This window comes from Falco naumanni, chromosome 8 (genome assembly GCF_017639655.2).
Source record: "Falco naumanni isolate bFalNau1 chromosome 8, bFalNau1.pat, whole genome shotgun sequence".
Lineage (NCBI taxonomy): Eukaryota > Metazoa > Chordata > Aves > Falconiformes > Falconidae > Falco > Falco naumanni.
This window is the reverse complement of record NC_054061.1, coordinates 28,623-48,996: the sequence shown is the minus strand read 5'-3', so window position 1 is coordinate 48,996 and position 20,374 is coordinate 28,623. Positions and strand designations below refer to the sequence as shown.

General features: G+C 43.7%; 1 protein-coding gene across 3 annotated transcripts; it reads right to left on the bottom strand.

Annotated features, from left to right (window-relative positions):
• Window positions 1-504: 504 nt before the first annotated feature.
• On the bottom strand, window positions 505-19,672 carry NDFIP1 (Nedd4 family interacting protein 1). 3 transcript variants are annotated; one of them, XM_040602987.1, is made up of 8 exons: window positions 19,185-19,672; window positions 9,029-9,116; window positions 7,720-7,850; window positions 6,620-6,707; window positions 6,321-6,445; window positions 4,517-4,583; window positions 3,808-3,913; window positions 505-1,475 (listed from the first exon to the last, which is right to left on the bottom strand). In XM_040602987.1, the coding sequence occupies exons 1-7, from the start codon at window positions 19,227-19,229 to the stop codon at window positions 3,810-3,812; spliced, it is 648 nt and encodes a 215-aa protein (XP_040458921.1). In that variant the 5' UTR covers window positions 19,230-19,672; the 3' UTR covers window positions 505-1,475; window positions 3,808-3,809. The 3 variants fall into 3 exon arrangements, with proteins under 3 accessions (XP_040458921.1, XP_040458919.1, XP_040458920.1); XM_040602985.1 differs by having other exon boundaries at window positions 505-1,498; window positions 19,185-19,372; XM_040602986.1 differs by having other exon boundaries at window positions 505-1,443; window positions 19,185-19,372.
• Window positions 19,673-20,374: the final 702 nt, after the last annotated feature.

The window sequence follows — 20,374 nt, the reverse complement described above, 5'->3', positions numbered from 1 at the left end:
ATACACGGCTCATGTACCAAGTTTGGGCAAACGTGACTCAAAGAGTTCCCTAATGCTACATATCTTTTGCCTTGCAGGACAAACTTAATTCCCTCTGTGTACACTCACCCTTGTTTAAAAAGGAAGTCTTTGTGTAACCTCTGTCTAACTCTGTCAGCCCCAACCGGTTGTTTGTGACTACGACACATCTGAGAAGTTCAGCCACGAACCAAAACCATGAACAAAACATGTCATGAGGCAGGTAAGTTCTGTATGTGAAACTACAAAAAAAATCCAACACCCCCCCAAAATGTATGGAATTACCATTTCCTGACCCACCAGGCTGGCATTGAGGACTGTCTTGGGGTTTGAAAACCTGGTTACAAAAAGGAAGACACCTTGGAGTCTGCGGTACACTTGCTGTGGAAAAGCAATGACATTCCCATAGATAATCTTCATATGTAATCGAAAACCAGGTGCAACAAAGCATTGAAACCAAATTAAACACTGCTCTACAGCAAAAACTGCTACATAAGTGATATTTATTAACGTTTTGCTATATTTACAGTTTCAACATAGTAAAACTCTGAAGTGAATTACCACTTGGCAGAAAGCACAGAAGTGCACATTAAATCTACATTTATAACCTATCATAGTCTCTGCTAACACAAATTACAAAAGCAAGAATTACAGGTATGTTAGGAGTTGTCTCAAGTCTCAAGCCAAAGGGGGGGGGGGGGGGGAAGCCTTTGTTTTGCAAGGTAATTTTTTATACAAAGTTGCAACGTGATCTTTAATTTTTACACTACCAATGTGTACCGTGAAAATCCCTATATAGCCCCAAAAAGTAGGCAGTATGAAAGTAAAGTATACTACAACATTGAATATAGACTATCAAAAAATTAATACTTGTTTTATACCTCAAGAATCTGTACCGCATAGACCCATTTTTTTCCATTCAGCCCTCAACAGCGCAGATGCTATCGGATTTACACAGCAGAAAGATGTGTAACCATAGCAAAGCCACTTCAAGTTTTGAGTCATCCCTTTGGGCCCTCAGCATTACACAGGCTGTACAGGACAGATCAGAGCCCAAACTGGCTCCAAGGATAGAGGAGGAAATAAAGCAAGCCTGGCCCCTGCTGGCTCCTGGGCATGGCTCATGCTACCAAAATCACTACAGAAACAATCTATATAAGGCTTTATTAGCACGCCACAGACTCAACTGCAACAGCTTTTTCAAACATTAGCCACTAATGAGTTAATGATTACAGAATTCAGCATTAATTATTAAAATTTTACACCTAGAAACCAATAGAAAGAAATGCATCTCTTTTTTTGTTTGTTTGTTTTGTTTTCCAACAGTACGTTTATTTATTTTAAAGCAGGTGATTATTTTTCTTCTGCTCCAGAGTCTTGATTCACTTCCTGCAGGTGTGCTGTTGCTTCTTGAGGGAGTATTCACTATATGCAGGAAGACATTTTCCAGAAAACATCTGTCAGAGAAGGATATTGAATACTGAAACTATAGTTAGATTGTTATTTTAGATAACAGAAGGATGTAGCTCACAAAGAGTGCAGGATGTCTAAAGCTTATCAAGTATCTCAGTACACAATGACTAACTCTATCAAAACGCTCTGTAGTTTTCTGCGTATTTTACAGTTCTGAAGAGTTAAAATTCCTTAGGGGAACACAGAAACTAAACCAGATGATGCTCTTAGAAACACTGGCATAAAAACCTACGGGTGCATGGAATTAAGTGCATTTACACTATGAGAACAAAATCTGACTCAGTCTTTAGTTGCTGCATCCACGCAGGATGATTATGAGTATTGTATCTTCCTGTCAAGTGTTCTGGTGCGAACATGACATCAGCTCTCACAAACTGTCTATTCCGGCCATACTGGCTAGAGCTGTTTAAAGCTGAGATCCAACATAAACCACCTCCACTTGTCATACAGCTGATGTACTGTGCTGAGACACTGCCAAGGATAATGCCCATTACTAGCACATGCAGACCGAACAGTAAACACGAACCTTTTGATTAGTTTAATCTTTACCCGTTCCTATTTTCAGTGATTTATTTGTATAATTTATTGCATAAATATTATTTGCACTAATTATTCTTCCCCTCCTAGTTTTCTAAAAACTATCCCTGGTCTAAAATGAAAATGATCATTCACCATATGCTTTTCATCATGCCCTACAGTGGAAATCTAATCTTAAGAACAATAACATGCTGAAAATCCAAGTCTTTTGTGGTTTCCCTGCTCAGAATTTAGGATTAAAGATTTATTGTAGGGGAAGTGCCAAAGTTGTAATATTTAGAAAGTATTCTGGATATTTATCTCAACATATATAAAAGAGAGAGTGCTTTTTGAAAGCTGTAAAATTACAACACCCCCCCCCCAACAAATACATAATAAAAAAATTAAAACACTTTACACCTCCATCCTCATAAGCAAGGTCTCAAAAATTAAAAATTTCAAGCCTGTGCAACAAGAAACCACACAGTTTCTTTAAGAAATGAAAAAATAGTTTCAGTAAAGCAGCAAAAAAAAAAAAAATTGTTCAGTGAGAACAAACTGATGGTAAAGCTGATGCTTAAACACTCACATTACATGACCATACAACTGGGGGAAATAAACCCTCTAGTGACTCAGCAGGAATTTGAGAGGATATTACAAATCCTGGAGGAGGTCATAAAACATAACTTTATTAAACGGAACTGAAACACTTCAATGAATTGACTCAACTACTTTTACACGCTATCACCAGTGGAAAACTCAAGCTAAAAAACACTGCACAAATGCTGTTTTATGTAGCATGTTCTCATACAGACTAGAAATGAAGCAGAATCTTATGCAGTTTGCAGTTTCTAATAAAAGGAAAATGCATTTGGAAAAATCAAGCCTCGGTTTTAGAAGCTGAACAATTTAATGACCCCCCAATTTAAAGCTGGGTTTTGTTCGGTTTCTTTATACTGCTGTCCCAGCTGCAATTGCTTCAATCCTGTCTTGGAGAAATCTAGTGTTATTATGATGTTTCTAAAGGGAGCATCATGTTGCATTCACCATTTGGGAAGCAACCATTAGAGGATTTCCTTCCCCTGAGGGAGAGAGGGCCAGTTAAGGCACGGCCATTATCTGCTGTAAGCAGGGAATTATGCTAGAAGGGTTCAACTACCTAAGCCTCCTTTAAAGTCCCATAGAAAAGGCTGAAACGTTAAGGTTCAGCCTTAAAGAGAAAGACTTTCAGGCCTTAAGGTTTTTGAGATATTCAGGCAAGCTGGTATGTTCAAATATATGGGAGGGGTGTTCAAAGAGCAAAGGTGTGCAGGAGTTTAATTTCTTCAGGAACTTGGCAGAAAATTCAAACAGCACGCAAAATTCAGACAAATTGTTGTTTCTGGGACATAAGCCAAAGACACTGGCACAATCTTCTAACAATATTCTGTGACCTTTACTCACATTTAGGACATACCACGTGTTTCAGGCACGTGATTTATTCTGAAAGGCACACTTGCCAAACACATTGCCATACCAAGGGGCAGAGATTTTGTTCTTACAATTCAAGTCATGGAATCTAATGAATATACAACTCCTCAAAGCAAAAACTCTGGACGAAATGTCAGGTATTCCTCTGCTCTCTACCAAGGCAGTCTGGACTCTGTGGAAACAGCAGCTCTGCATGCGATACCAAGAAACAACTGTTTTCTGCTGCCTTGTGTTCTGAAAATATTGAAGCAAACACAAGTCTAGCCTAAAAGAGTCACTAAGTAGAGTAAAAACCAAAACAGAACAAACTGAGAAAAGCAGAAAGTTTACCTTCAGTAAATAAAGAGAACTCTGGTCCTGGGGAGAGTGGAAAAAGTATCTGGCATCTTCCTAACCTTTGCATAATTAATAAATCCTCTGAGGAACAGCAGAAAACCTAGATGGAAGAAACACATTTGTCCAGTTAACACAGGTGTTGCTTTTTCAACTAGAGAGGAAGCGGTTCAACTCACCATTACCAGTACAGAGGGACCTAAGTTTCTAGGACACACAACAGCCGACTAAATGCAAGGCTTTCTTGCTATCGATAACACTTAATCAATGACAGTTTCAGAAAATCTCATAAACAACCTTTCCTTAGGTAATCACAAAACTTTTGACTCCAAATGAGATCATGTCACGTCCAAGGGAGGAAAAAAGAAGAGAAAAAAAATAAAGACCACAACCCACTCTTCCATTTAAGATATTAGAACAGATACAATATCAGTTACTATTGGAGACAAGCATTGTCCGTTCTTTACTTCTTCTGGGAGATAAATAGGATGCTGCCACCAAGAAAGGGCAACAAAAGGACAGCAGTTTTGTGTACCTTTAAAACCTAGAAGGCATTCAGTAAGAGCAGTACTGTGAGGGTTACATCTCAGTTTTACATCTGTACACAAGCATTTTAATAGCCAGTAAAGCTACGCTCACAAAAGCCCTAATTGCACTTTACAAAGTTTTTAAGCATGCATTCCCTCTCACTGCCCCAAATACTCACCTAGTACAAGGAAGACCCACCAAAGCCAATACTGGCCGTCAAAGTAACCAGGAAAATAGGTGGAGAACTGAAAAAAAAAAACCAAAAAACAAATAAAAAAGACCCCTTTTCTCACCAATTTCAGCAGTAACCAGATCAAGCCCACTGCATACAAGACACTGCATGAGGACTGCAAGGAACAAACTACCTCCACGAACTCTCATTTAAGGTTTTTCTACACACATCAGACCAACTCCAACCAAGGGGAATGGAACAGATTCAACACTCAGCCACAAACTCTTGCCATCAGTGGAGCAGACAAACACTACTGGTCAAATACTATTTTCCCTCGCGTGTCTGATACAACCTCAGTTGCAGTTTCTGAAAGGGAAAACCAGGTTTGCAGCAGTGCATCACAGTAATTACAACACTGTAAGGTTGGACTGCAAACAAAAGTATGGTTGAAAAAGAAATTCCACATCTGCGGAACCCTTTGACAAGATCTTCTATTGGGAAAATGACTGCATATTGAAATGAAAGGCACTGGCACTATCAGAGCACTTAAGTTCACTATGTCGGTGGTAAATACAGTGTAATTTTTTGTGTTTTCATTCTATTCAAGCTTAAAGACCTAACAAAAGGTAAGCCTGTTATCAAAGTTTAAATCAAATCCAGTTAAGGTCACCTGTTTCTGTCACACCTCCTAGTCCAGCAAATGGCTCTTAACACCACTTTTAAAAGATGACCCCAAAAAGCTTAACTTTCTACAGAAACAGTTAACAGATGCCGTATTTACAAATTTTAACTCCTAGCCTCAAAGATTAGGTATGAAGTGCCAGCCCTAACACTAACGCTCTCTGCTTCTACTTACTCAAAGCTAACAAGCCTTTTTGCTTGAAATTCAAACTTTCAGCCCAGGATCTCTGCATGCCATTTTCACAGGCCCCAGAGATAAAGCTTTTCTGATAGAAGTATTTTCTCCCAGTCCCTCCAAAAAATATTTTGGCTTTTTTTCCCCATTTATTCTGGCATCAGCACCTTTACATCCCACACCCCACATCCCCCTTCTAGAAAGGTTTCTCTGGAACTAGGCTCTGATCAGTCCTTCCCTTCCTCTCCCTGTGTGATCTGGTGGAGGGGAGCACAGTGGATATTTTAACAGCCTGGATATGCCCCGAGTTTTTGTGGAAATAAAACAGAAAAGTGTGCTTCCCCCTGATCCTCTCCTGCTTGTGCCGCAGGCACGTTGCACCAGAGGGCACCAGTGGGCTTCTCCCATCCGTGTCACACACAAAACGGTGCCTGCCTCTTCCAGCCAAAAGAAGAGAACCTCACCCCTCCTAATGCCTAAGTTCCTATTTCCCCTCTCCTCATCTGCTATCCCACGTTTTAGAGACTTTCCCCCCTCCAAGGAGCACCTAAGGAACAGCATACTGGAGACAAACGTCCCTGTGCTAACAGCAGAGCTTGATTTACCTGGATAAACATTTTACAGAGATCAGTCATTGTTACTGCTCAACACACAAACACATTCCGAACCAATACAGTGGCTCTATCAGACAGCACCATAGTTGGGTGTGGACTCTTTATTCTCTTTTATTATTATTTAATTATTATAATAATTCCAGCACATAAACAGGGCAGCATGATGAAAAAACACTGTTCTTAGTAAATAAGGGGCTCAATCTATTGTGTTATAAACAGCTACATGTGTAACTTTGGTATAAGGAACATAAAAACAAGCTGGAGGGAGGGGGGGATAATAATAATAATAATTAAAAAAAAAGAGTACCACCATCTGTGTGTTTTGCACTACACTACTTACCCTGACAATAAGGATCCACTTAATAAGAGACAGACCAAACCCAGAAATGGCCCCGTATCGTCCTGCAGCTGAAGTAGTCAGACAGAAAGACAGGAAAAATCCAATCCAGTTGAAGAGGAATGCCACTGAGAAAGTAGGATAAAAGCTGCAGGTTAAGCCCTCTTTACATTCAAAGGAAAAAAAGGAAAAACCATAAAATCCTCACACACAGGTTTTTCCTGGTGCTACATAAGCATTAAGTGTGAAAACAGCTATTTTGGGTCACTCCCTAAAAACACTGAGTTCCACCATGTACTTACTGAAGAAAGTTAGCATGAAAATGCCGTCATTTCCTATCCTCAACTGGTCGGTGTCGTCAAAGTCATCCCGTGTCACAAAGTCATCATCCTGCAAATTAAAGGGAGACAAGACATGGGTGGATTTAAATCAGTCCAACCCACATGGCAATCCCAATTCTGCATGTGGCTCTTCAAGAAAGGGCCAGCAAATTGTATAACCCTCAAAAAGCAGCATACAATGGAGGGATACAAAATGCTTCATTTACATTTAAGGGAATTCCTCCATGGGGCAGGGGCCTGGAATCCTGAATCTCAAAAGGCTACAAATGCAAGGAGGAAAAATTCCTGCTTCTCATCCTGAGATGAGGCAAGGCATGAACTATATACATAATACAAATTTTATGTATGTGCTTGTTTATTTTTAGGATAGTCAAGATCCAGGATATTCTTGTTCTTACTGTAAGGAATTCCCCTACTCATAAAAAAATTAAACTTATCATCTCAGCAAGGAATTTGGTTTCTGCACAGAAGTACAACGAACAGTGAACATCTAATGCTAGCAGGGGCAGAAGAAGAGGCTGAACAAGAGACAGTGTTGAAAAAACAAAAAGAAATTAAAAAAAATTAAAAATATCATTCTGACAGAATGGTTTTATCATCCTTGTACCAGCTACACTGACCTCTGGAAAAGTCAAGTAAGCAAGCAGCAGGAGTATCAAGGTAGATATGCTAGATGGTGGAACAAATAACCCTAAATCTCTTAATAAAAGAAAATTAAAAACAAGAAAAACCCCAACCAGTGGCAGTGCACATGGCTACAGTACAGTGCCTCTGTCAGCTTGCCAAAGTAATCTGGATAGCACATGCTGGCATTACTGAGATGTTTTACATCATCATAGCCAGAGGAAAATTAAAAAAAACAAACAACCAAAACAACAACAAAAAAATTGCTACAGAACTCTTAGGAGTATGCAATATCACTACCCCAGAAAGCTTAAAAAAAACCCCAACAAAACAACAAAAATCAAGAAGAAAGAAAAAAGTCATGATACTTGATCAGCAGGAGTTAAACCATAAACTCTACACAAGAAATGTGGAAGACATACAGCCGGCATACTCACCCTTCCAGGAACCAAGGGAATTGTGGCTTCAGCCTTGGTTCTCTCTGCCTCATCATAACTAGGCAGTGTTGTGGCCACATTGTAAGATGGAGGCTTAGGAAATCCTGACTCATCCTTGTAGTCAAAATAAGCTGAAAAAAAACCCGTTATACAGAAGGTAACTCGTTGGTTCCTTAAGAACGCCACGTGGGGAATAAGAAGGGTTTCAGATGACTTCAAAAGACCCCAGTATCCCATACTGCTGAAGCCTGCCCCTTCTGTTCCCTACCCACCCTTCTAGCCTCTTCCCATCCTAAAACAGAAAGTGAAAAACAGGAGTACCTTGTAATACCAAGTAATATATAAAGCACTGCTTTAACATACCTGGCTGTACTTAATTTTTTAAAACAGTGATACATGCTGTGTCTCTCCTAACTTCAATAAACAGAAGTAGTCGTATTTTCAAATCCAAGAGGTTTGAGTGAGTCAAAGGATCACTGCAAGCCTCAGGCCACTGGTGACCAATCTGTCCAGAGACAGACTTCAAACTGTTTTCTGATGGAGGGGAAAGGGATTGGAGCAAAAATCAAACATAGCATTTCTGAGCACCACTTGCTGACACACACTAAGGAACCAGAACTGGTGGGACATCTTTATGGTTACTGTGCCAAGGCAGGACACTCAACAAGCAGCTCAAGAAACACAGTATTCAAACTTCTATCCAAAGCCAGCTGGCTATTTGAGAGGCTGACAGTACGCTGCATTTTATTCACAAATCTTATTTAAACAGCTGACTCTGAAAGTACTGGAGGGGAAAAAATAAATTGCAAGATTTACCTCAGCCAAAATACCCTGATACATAATCGGCACAAAACAAGCTGGTTTGCTAAAAGCTACGAGTGACATGACAGTATAATGACTCAGAATAAGTATAATTCTTATGACCAAGTACTCAGTTGCTGAGAACTGCAGGAAGAGTGAATTCTTTAATCCCTTTTAAGTAACAAGTCCTTTTTGGAAGGAGCACAGCATCATCCAAATGCCAAATAATGAGAGGGGAACCACAAATCTTCACAGCACTTTGATTTTGAACTGTCTTCGATCTACCAAGAACACTGTGAAATGTAACTTGAACACCACTTGATGGTATGACATCAGATGAATGTAGCCAAAATGCATCTTCTAAACCCCAAGTAACAACAGTCTCTCTGGATCAATTCTGATCCTTCGCAGCCTTGGTAAGGATGCTACAATGCCATCTGTCAGTAATAAAAACAAGTAAGAAGGAACAACAGAGAAAACTTAGCTGTTTCCTTGCAGTTGAATTTACCTGTGTTTTCTGCAGAAATGCTGCTGTAAGGTGGAGGGGCGTCATTCACCACTGATGCAGACTCGCCTGGCTCCTCTTCATTCTGCAGCTGAACAGACCCACACAGAGGAGAGGTTAACAGGGTTTCTCGAGTTCTGCAAAAATTCCCTCCCCCCCGCCCCAGTTTTATTTGCACACAACAGACTCTTCTGGAAGAAGAAGACTGTTCTATGACACCATAGGACATATGAGCAGCTGCTCAGCTTCTCTCTGAAGCACTCCCACTTTAAACAATCAACATGCCACCTCAGTTTTAATGTGTTTTTACATTGCATCCTCACACACCTGGACTTCAACAAAGCACAGCACATACCTTTTCAATACCATTTCATTTCTCTGGTACTTCCTCAGATTCCTCAGCTCACACTGCTTAGGAGCTGCAGTTGCATCTGTTTTAGTCAAAGAAATATCACAAGATACCCACCAAAACCACTGCTGCCTGTGGCTTTGCTGTTTTTTTTTTTTTTTTACATGGAGACATTATATAATGATACATACAAGCATGCATCTTGGCATTTCCCTTCAAACTTTCACACTGCATTACTGAAAAGGAGAAAGTTTATTTTGTGCACTGTGCTTCCCACAGGTTCTGTATAAATAACCAAACAGCTCATCAAATATACAGTGCCACATGAAGCAGGTAGGCACACCAGGCTTTGATCAGAGAAGCGAGCAATACCAGGCCAGAAGCATTCAAAGCAGAATGCACCAGAAAGGAAATGAGAAATCAGCTGCCATTTAATTTTTCTTTTTTCTTCTTTCCATTTCTCATCACCGCGTCAACAAAGATGCTGAGGTTGTATGCAGAAAGACAATTCATTTCAAAAGAGCACCTTGGGACTAAACCACTGGCCTGAACAGAAAAGTACTACCCTCCTCCTTTGTAATCACCACTAAACAATAGCAACCCTGCAACTTCTTCAACAGCTTCTTGAACTATCCCTCCTGCTCATCCGTGCTAATATTCTTCAAGCCATCCATGACATTTTGCTTTCTTTTCTTTGGAGAGGCACGTTGCCATTCAAGTTATTACCAACCATTTAATGCAGGAGGGTGAGGGGGTGGGCATATGTTCTTGTTTTACTTGTATGTATTACCAAGAAAAAAAATTAAAATCAGCTCATACTTCTAAAGGAAGGTCTTGTTTTATACATAACTGCTGTGTGTCTCAGGTTTTCATTCCTTTTGCTGCCTAAGATCAGACTACATCCATGCCCTCCGTGAAAGTCAAAGCCAAAACTTTTTTGAGATGTTTTAAGTGCAATTGATTGGACATTTGCATCCAAACCACAGCTGCCTGTCTGAATCGTGACACATCCAAGTCCTACAAGTTTGCTGAGAAGAGCGTGAATCGTTTCATTTTCTCTGCCATTAACTAGACTGCTGCACGCTTCCATTAGCTGCACAACTGCGAGCACACACAGAAGGAGTAACTGCAAGTCCATGGTTCATTGCACTGTGGCCAGACATAATGTCCCTGCTGGCTTTTCACCTCCTAGGTAAGGAGGCCACCTTCCTCCCCATCCTGCCAGCATAGCTGATGTGTCACAGCTCCCCACATCCCTTACACCAGAAAGACTTTAAACACACCTGCCGTTAAAGGAGTTTAACCTGACAATTTAAATTAAAACTAATTAAAAAAAAACTAATTTAAGTTAGTTGTGTGAGCAGGCAACAACACTTAGCGGTTCTGCTGGCAGGTCCAAGGGGTCAGATGAGAGGCAGAGAGGGGAAGAAACAACAGGAGGAAGCACTGGAAAAAATTCAATAGCACTGTCACCCAGTTCAGCTGTACCAAAACAACAGAACATCACAGCACTGCATTCTGTTTCACTATCCGACAAAGCTCACCTTGCTACTCTAAGAGCAAGCCTCCATCCTCTCCCCATTCACATTTTCCAAACCGGAGAGGTGATAAAAAAAAACCAAAGAGGGAGCGAGCTGGTCAGCCCCAAGCTTTCAACTCCCCACATGGCACAAAGCTGAACCACTTCCTTGAAGAAGAAATTTAGTGATCCAGATGAAAATGTAATCCGTATTACACCAAAAGCACCTCCTAGCACAGATGCTGCGACTGTCAGCAGGAGGCATCAAAAATGCTGGCTCCCGGACAGATGTGAACCCATACCAGATCAATCCCTTCCCGTGCCTCAGGAGCGAGGCTGCGGAGGTGGCAGGTACCTGCTTCGATGGCAGCACCTTTAATTAGCCTCTGGGCGCCGAGCAATTAACAGGGTAAGCTCCAGTAACTCCTACAGCAACAATGTGTCTCCATCTTTTTCAAACTAGCTAACTCAGCATGAACCCTTATAAAGAAACAAAAATACCTTATTTTACAAACCCCATGGAGTTGAGTCATTAGAACAAAATGCAAACTTGTGAATTGCCTATTAATAAGCTTTAAAAAAAGATATTTTTTTTTAAAAAAGAGAGAGAGCACTGCTGCAGAAATTCAAGAGCAGCCTGCACGCGCATGAGAGGGGCAACTGCGCGATAACCCAGTAAAACCCAGAGTGAAATAAGCTGATTTGGTCTCCCAGCTCTTCAGTCTATAAATTCTCAGAAAATGCTCCACCATGCTTATTTTCAGTCTGTCCATGAAAATTCAATACTTCTCCCCTTTTTTTTCTTCTGCCTCCGCAGCACCCAGTCTATTACCGAAGGAGGAAAGACTCTGACATGCTAGGGATACTCCCTGGATACCACATGCTCTGCATTACCTACTCCCTTAGTCAGGGCTGGCAGAAATTAAACCCCTAATGTTTCTAAGAAAGACTACATATACAGCCTAAAAGTACAACACCAAGGAGGGGGAAGGAAAGCACTAGATATGACAACACTGGAAGAGATGAAACAAAACAGGACACAGATAAGTGTAATATTAATTTCTACCACTGGAATTCTTACGTATTTCTTTTTTACTATTGGAAAAGAGTGTATTTTATAACAATATCATGTGGGAGAAACCAAGCTGAACTCACTGCTGGCTTCAAACCATCACAATTCAGGTGATGACACAAAAAACGCAGTTACTTTTTAAGGTCGAGCTAGAGGCTATAGAAAATATACAGTTACAGAAAACAGATTTTTCCTCTGAAGGACAAGGTACACAAATACCTTCCAGCCCTTCTAACGATTCCAGGCTTCTAAAATTCAACTCAGTGCTTATTATCAAAGCAGCAAGGGTTCATGTGACGGGAAGAATGACTCATCAGGCCTCACATGGCCCTGCTGCCATGGCCTCTTGAGTTCCACCTGCCCCATGCAGCACCAGGTACACAACAAGGAAGGCTGAGCTACTCGCTACTCAGGTTTGTGTAGCGGGCAGTTCCCCCTCGGGCCGCTGCTGAGAGATCACAGAACGCAGAGAACCTGATTAAAGCAGTGTTTGACTTCAGCCTATTTTGCAGAGGCTGAAGGGTATTCTTTCTTTGATTCACTGATGGATTTTAAAGCCTGATTCTTGTATTTGTGGCATTAAAAAATAAGGTAGTCTTTACAGCAATGCATACAGTTATTAAACCAAAAGTCTGGCTGTTGAAAGTTGCCTGATAGAACAGGGTAAGACCCAGGGACATTTATTTTCAAAAAAAACACCATCAGAAGCTTGGCTCTGAGTAAGACACTGCCTTTGTCTGCCACTGCCCCCTGGCTGAGATGTATCACATTTATACATGCAGTGCAGTAGCATTAAGTTCAAAACTTACAAAATGTTTCAAAATATTTCCACGCAAACGTCGAGGACAGCATTTCCAATAAATATATTTATTTCTTCCAAATTTTCTACACTTAGTACATGGGCTGCTGACACAGCTTTGGATATTTTTTTTTTAACCTCTCCCTGCCCCAAGTCCTAGGCTGCATACAAATATTCTTACTACAAGCTTCGCCTTTAGCAATGTATCATCAGTAAATGTATTACCTCAGCCACACATCATCAATGTTTACTGCATTTCAGTTCTTATTTTATGTTTGTGCACGCAAAGTAAAACTGCACCGAAAGCCCACACAGGAATTCTAGAATGAAGATAACCCTAATCAGATCTCATTGTTATTGTTACTATGGTTTCTCTGAGATTTAAAAAAGCCAGATATTTAGGCTAATGACAGAAAGAGAATCCATTTTTTTTAAAAAGGTGTCAGAATTGATTTTTTTCAGAACAACGAAATCATAACCTTTGCAAGCCAAATGTTAAAAAAAAAGAATAAATAAAAATCTGTATCTCCACTAAATTTGAGAGTACCCCAGCAAGACAACAGCCTGCCCACAAAAAGCTTACACCTCATTCCCATTGCAACACCCCTTACTTTCTTCCTTCCCTGTCTCTGACCTTTCGGAAGTAGACAAAAAGTTGCTACCAACTGTGAAGAAGAGAATTGTTTCTACTGACTTAAGCTTCACTTTAAACGTACCCCGATCTGAAATCCTGACTTTTGCCCAATGCTGTTGCAAACTCCTATATCTTAATATCAGCTTATTAATCAGCAGGAAAAATGATAAGCTATTACACAAGTCAACCCACATTCATCAGCCCTCTACTTGACAAGCAAATAACTGTTTTCTCCCGTAGGCACTTCCAGTTCATTTAACCAAAGGAGAGTGACAGCCCCGAATAGCGTTGTTTACTCCAGCTCCCTGCGCTCAGGCACCACCGCATGGGGTGGGCTGTGCAGCTTTTAGGTGACTCGCCCATCACCGGGGCACGGTGGGCCGGGCCGTCAGGGCGAGGGGACGGGGGGGGGGCATGCTGTCTAAGCAAACTCTTCCCTGGCTGCTCCCCACACTGGGGAAATGCTGATGCTCCTGCCCAAGCCTTGTGCTGGGGAACTGATTCTCCCCAGGGCCCCAAGCACAGCCCAGCTCTGGGGGGCGCCTTCTGAGGTCCCTGCCAACCTGAGCTACTCCTTCATTTTAATAAAGCACTGAAAACCATGCCTCCACTCCCCACTCCCCTTCCCAAAACATACCTTCCCCATCCCCCCACCTCTCCAGCTGGACCAGCTCCCTGCCACACAGTGAGCACACAGCTACGCCCGCTCAGCAGGACTCACGGCACTGGGCAAGGACCAGAAACCAGAGGGAGCATCCACCTGAAGGGTATGTTTGCAACAACCCTCCCAGCTACCAAGGTAAAAAACACAAATCAAAATGTATTTTGTGCCCAACAAAATACAACCCACGAGGGTGTTGTTATTCACTGACTCACTGCAGTTAATGGCCTGACAACATGGAAATAACACCTCAGTCCTGGGAAACAGAGTGATCCAATTCCCTTGCCTCTGTTTAAACGGCGAATTATACTGGTCTGGCTAGACCATAAACAAGCACTTGGGCCAGCACAAACCTGCGCCTACATACTGTCCTTAGATTTGAGTGTTCAAGGTCTTAATGCAGAAGAAGTAGGTTTTAATCTTAGATAGCTGTAACAATTTCCCACACTTAAAGCATAAGGCCATACCATAACATTTAGGATCAGATTAACATTTTTCTGGATACTAAGACATAACAGAAAAACCTCTGCATCTTTTAGGCATTTTAAAACATCACATTTTTTTAACTGTCATATGAAGAATGTTACATTACCTTCAATGAAAAAAAAATCCCATTGTGGCACTATGTATCAAATTTGGAAATTTCACAAGAAGAGGTAGTAGGAGAACAGAATGGATACACCTTAATATTGCATTTTTCTCATTAGTCCCAATGACAAAGAAGCAGAGTTCACACACACATGGAACCTCTGCAACTTGCTTTTGGTATGATTACTTTTAAGACACAATGCCAAGGCCGCATAAAGAGGTACCACATTCCTGACAGCCACTTAAGAACCCAAAGGCCTGAGGGCCTGTTCCTACATCTGCCTCCCAGATGGGGACAGAGCCCCACTGAATTTTAGCGATGATAGAAAAAGTCACCAAAGAAGTCCAACTAAGAGTCCAGCACAATCCTGATACTCGAGATAATATTTTATTACAAAGGTTGCATGCAAGGCTATTTTCTCCTGTTACACTAGCTACGTGGTAATACTGGACTACTACTGTTTCACTGCCTGTCCTGAGTCCTTTGAGTTTTAGAGACAGAATGCATTTTAATTCTGTAATTACTTTTTCACACAGAATCACTAAAACCTTGCAAACTCACCTGACAGGTATTGCTGCCTACAGAAATGGGTGTTTCAGAACAAAGCGGTGAGATTTTAGTCACCTGAGCTCAGATCAGCCTGCACATTGGGCCACTTCAGACAATGCTGCAGCAGAACCTCAGAGTGGCAGCTGTGCAAGAAATGTGATTTTATTCCACAACTTTTAAAAAAATCTTTACTGTTTTTATGTCAATTGACATCTTCTATTCTACTTATCTGAATACAAAACCCAAGAAAATAAAAAAAAATGTAAAAACAAACTGCCCTGAAAATTTCCTTTCTTATCAGTTGCCTGTATCTTTAGCAAGCACATCTTCTGCATACTACAAGTACCTTGGAAAAAAATAGCCACTAACATCACTAATTCTAACTGCTGACATTATAAGATTTGGTATATTTTAATCTTTTAGTTTCAATCTGTGTGCCCCTTTGCAACTGAAAAATTAAATACAAGCTTAAGGTAAGCACGAGGTGGCAACTGATGTCTGCTCCCCTGCTTTCCCAGATACTGAGTAAGTATTGAGATCCTTCATGGATTTAAACTGTATTCACACTAGATCTTCAGAAACATATTTCTTCTACAGTTTCACTGAAAGAAAACCAAGCAAATGGCAAAATTTTTCTTCCTTACGTTTCTCATAGACACCTCCCCTTACAAAATGATTCATGATCCATGTAAACCTTCAACAAGTGGAACAGGAAGAAATGCCACTTTAAAAAGGAGTACACCTTCATTACTTAACACACCTACCTTTTCTAGGTGGGTTTACATTACATAAATCACATACATTTTCAAATGCTTCAAGTAAAAAGCATGCCTCTGTTAACACACAGTGTAAATAAACCTATTAAAAGTCTGGCTGTTTTTTGCAGAATGGAGACTAGTCTCTATGCTAAGGACGACATGCAGTTCTGCCACTGAATTCACAATCCAGGGGTTATCCTCAAAAGACATTAAGCCACCAAATCCCAGCAACATCTTTGTTCAGCTTTCCCAAAGGCAGGTCTAAATGACAACAGCCTCCCAGTGTCCCTTTTTGGGATGCAACACCACCCAGAATAACACTACCAGGGCATGCTGCAGCCTTTCTTCCTCCCAAATATCTCCCATTCCCACCACCACCAAGGCCCCATTAGCCAGTCCAGAGGAGGAACCAAAACCAGCAGTCTGCCCTGGTCCACCTTGCCACCTTGCTTGGCTCCTGCACGCTGCCCCAGCCTGCGCTCCTGACAGAAAGGGGCTGGAAAAGCAGAGCTCTCTTCTCTGGAGTCTTAGCTTTACTCTTCATCAAGCTGCGCTTCCTCAGTATATTAGATCAGACTGCCACATCCATCGACAGGCGTCATCACAGGCTATTTTTTATCAGATTATCTAATGCCAAAACAAAGCACAAGCGCTAGAAAGCCAGCTTTAGAAAATAAATCCTATGCCACTGAACACCCTTTTAACGCTGCATGTATTAGTGAACGGACACAGGTTGTGAGTTTTCAGCAAAAGAGGCTGCTGGGGTGCAGGGGCAGCACCCCCCACCTGCAGGGCAGCACGGGCTGCGGAACAGGGTGGAAGAAGAAACACACAGGTTTCAAACTCAGTTACCAATTTCCATTGTCCTGAGGTCATCCTCATTAACTAACACCTTTTTTTTCCCCCTCAAAATAGACACATTCAGGGAATCCCACAAATAATGTACACATTCAAATAGTGCCCACACCTCAACAGTGCCGCTCCTACACACAGGTCAATACACTAGTAACACTTTGCAGAGCAGGAGCTATGTGACCCTGGCATGCTCGGATGGTAGGTCGCATTTAGCTGTACAGGAATCGCCTAACTATGTAACAAAATCTGCTAATGTATTACCCTTATCACCCCCCCCCACACACACACAATCAAGTTGTAAAATTCTCAGTTCTCCTCCATTGCCTCTGAATCCAGGAATTTAAAAGATTAAATGAGCTTGTTCTGAATTTCTACAGGCTACCTCCAGCACTCACTGGACCCTGTAACTCAGCACTAGTCCTTACAGTTACCAATTCACTGCAAGTCTTTATTTGCTGGCACATGATGCATTCATTAATTGTACATGCATACACACAACAGGTTTCAATGTATGGAAAGAAAATAGATACATTTAATGCTAGAGAGACTCTCCCACCCTCTCATCTCCTCTTCATCTAAATACCAAATCCGCATCTTTAGTTTCACAGCTTGCAGGGTTTATTGGAGCAACACAAGCATTAGGAGCCAGTTCAGCAATAACACACTCTACAACACATACAAATACCATGGTTCTGGCAGAGGGTGAGGGAAAAACAGCAATTTCTAAATAGCTACATAAAAATATATTTATTTACATGCGAGTTTCTGATTCCACACTCCAGCTAAACCACTCGTTTTGTGGGGCCTCCGTTACCTGTTTGTCTTTAGCAGTATAAATCCTCTGGGGCACAGCCTGCCTCCCTGATCTCTGCAGTACCATGCAGTTATGCTCTAGAGCAACAGTGGTGTCTGCTGTGTGTCTGCCTGATGTGTTAGCGGGATCTGGTGAAACAACAGCTTTACACATTTCTCTTTAAGGAAACCAGGATTGTGCTTATCAGTCAGGTACAGAGTCACTGAAGAGCAACGCAAGAAAGTCCTTCAGCACATTTTGTCACCAATTTCCACAGCCACAAGGTGACTGGACACAAAGCTAGATCCCTTTGTAAAAGACATTTGTGAAAATGTTTGTCAGGGTCGCAGGACTCCAATGGGAAAGATGATTAGTAAAGAGACCTGCTTATTTGTACCTATCATTTCCGAGAACAACCACAAAGAGATTTGTCTTTGTAAGCGAACACATCTGTTTTGCACAGAATATAAAAAAAAACCCCAAACCCCCTAAGTTTTACTTAACTTTCTAGTACGTAAAAACCAGAAGCCTCCAGCTGTCATAATGAGACTAACATTCTATCCCAATGGGAAGGGGCATCTTGTATTCTAAAAAGAGCGAGCCCACCCACACTTGAAATTGCTACCAAGACAGAGTCATAACACAGCTATTCCTTCCAAGAGCCTTGGTTAAACAGGAGAGAAATGGCTACCATTTTAAAGGATTTCTCCCTTACTTTAAGCAGAAAAGCCTCCACGTCTGCACATCAGAAATGCGTGCCAGTGGGAGCTGGGTCACACAGCGGGGCCCAAATGACCCCAAATTCTGTGAGGCTGACGCTCTTGGAAAGACACATCCTTTCCTTCAGGAAGCAGGGAAGGAAGAACAACCTCAAATTTATGGGAGAGCTCTTTAAGGGCAGCCTCCGGCCTACAGGGATTTCATATGCATCTCATGTAAAACATAAAGTAAAACTGACAGTGATCTAGAGACAACACAGAGCAAGTTCGCTCACCTGCGGGCTGGAACCGGGGCCGCGGAGCGTCTCCGCAGCATTGCTGGAGGCCAGAGAGGAAAACGGCCAGCAGGTCCGGACCCCTGCGCGCAAGGTCGCTCCGGTCCCTCCGCCGCGCCTCCCGCCAAGGCCGGCCCCGGCAGACACCGGCCCCGGCGAGAGGCCTGCGGCAGCGCGGCCCCCGCAGCCGGCGGTGAACAGCACCGCAACATGAGCTCGGCCCGGCCGTCGGCGGCGCCCGCCGCGCCCCTGCGGGCAGCCCAGGCCTCCGCCCCAGGCGCTGCTGCCGCCGCCACCGGAGGCCGCGAGTCCAGTCACCGCCCCGCTCTCCACCTTCCCTCCGCAGCGGGACAGCGGCGCCCGCAGGCCGGGCCCCGGCCCGCCCGCCGCCCCGGGAGACGCCCTGCCTCGGGCCAGGGCCGAGCCACCGCCTGACTCCCCGGGACACAGCCGCGGGGCGCAGGAGGCGGCAGCGTCACCCTGCCCCACAGCGCAGCGGCGGCAGGTCCCCGCCCGGCCCTGGGCTCCACCACTCCCCTGCGCGGCCTACAGAGCCGCGGCGCTCGCGTGCCCGCCGCCCCCCTCACCTGCTGGTATCGGCCGCTGCTGGGCTCGGCGGCCGCGGCCGCCATGACGCTCGCAGGGGAGAGAGCGAGCGGCGGAGCCGGAGGACCTGGGCGGCGGCACTGCCCGGCCGCCTCCCGACGGGCGCTGCGGCGGCAGTCGGGTCGCTCCTCGCTGCGGCTCCGTTCCCGCCCTCCGCCCGTCACGCTCTGTCGCGTCCGCTCCCGCCCCCGGCCCCGCCTGCCCACCGGGCCGCCCCGCGGGGCCGGGCCAGGCGCGTCGCCACAGCAGCGGGAGCTGCGGCGGGGCCGAGGCCGCTCTCGGCGGCGGGGTGGCCCCAGGGCCGGCTCCGCTGAGTGCCCGGAGGGAGACTGAAAGCAGCCCGCAGCCAGCTGCGGGGGCCCGGCTCCGGACCGAGAGGCGGAGCGGGCCGCGGGTGAGAGCGTGAGGGGCCCGAGGCAGCTCTGCCCCAAGCACCTTCCCTGGCAGTGCAGCAGTGACCCCACAAGTTCTGTGCGCTACGTATAGTGTAGTTTATGGAACTGCATGTATAATTAATTCAGAGCGAAGGCTTTCACTTAAAGTGTTAAGAAACACAGGGAGTCAGAAAACAGATATAGACCCAGGCTGAAAAACAATGCTGCCTCAGCGAGGACCCACCAGGGCCAGCACTCACAGAAACTGGTACAGTCTTGATCCATGTTAACCAAGCCTTGGTGATACTCTTTGTTATTTACCCTAAGGGCAGTGAGGTGCTGGCACAGGCTGCTCAGAGCAGCTGTACGTGCCCCATCCCTGGCAGCACTCAAAGGCCAGGCTGGATGGGGCTGGGGGCAACCTGGGCTAGTGGGAGGCATGCCTGCCCCTGTGGCAGGGCATTGGGCTGGATGATATTTAAGGTCCTTTCCAACCCAAACCATCCTGTGAATCTGTGATATATACCCATTACCTAATGCCCATCACCAACACCACATTGTTGTGCTGACATGTGCCCACACCACTGTCCCTAGCAGCATACCTGCATGGGCAAAGAGGCCTGCAGCATGCTGCACTGCAGCTGAAGCAAATGTGACATGTTGGCCAACCCCAAAAGTGGCATCAGATCTCTCATACCCACATAAAGCAGATGAGATTGCAGATTCAAAATCTCATTCCAGAAGAAGCATGTGTAGGAAACCATGCAGAGATAGAAGTTTGGTTTTCAGAGTGTTTT

Excerpts from the sequence above, each read along its gene's own strand:
- NDFIP1 (XM_040602987.1), bottom strand. The coding sequence starts at position 19,229 with ATGGCGGCCGCGGCCGCCGAGCCCAGCAGCGGCCGATACCAGCAG. Across the intron at positions 6,708-7,719 it reads TTCCCTTGGTTCCTGGAAGG|GATGATGACTTTGTGACACG; the intron begins GTGAGTATGCCG and ends TTTAATTTGCAG. Across the intron at positions 3,914-4,516 it reads GTGGGTCTTCCTTGTACTAG|GTTTTCTGCTGTTCCTCAGA; the intron begins GTGAGTATTTGG and ends TCTTCCATCTAG.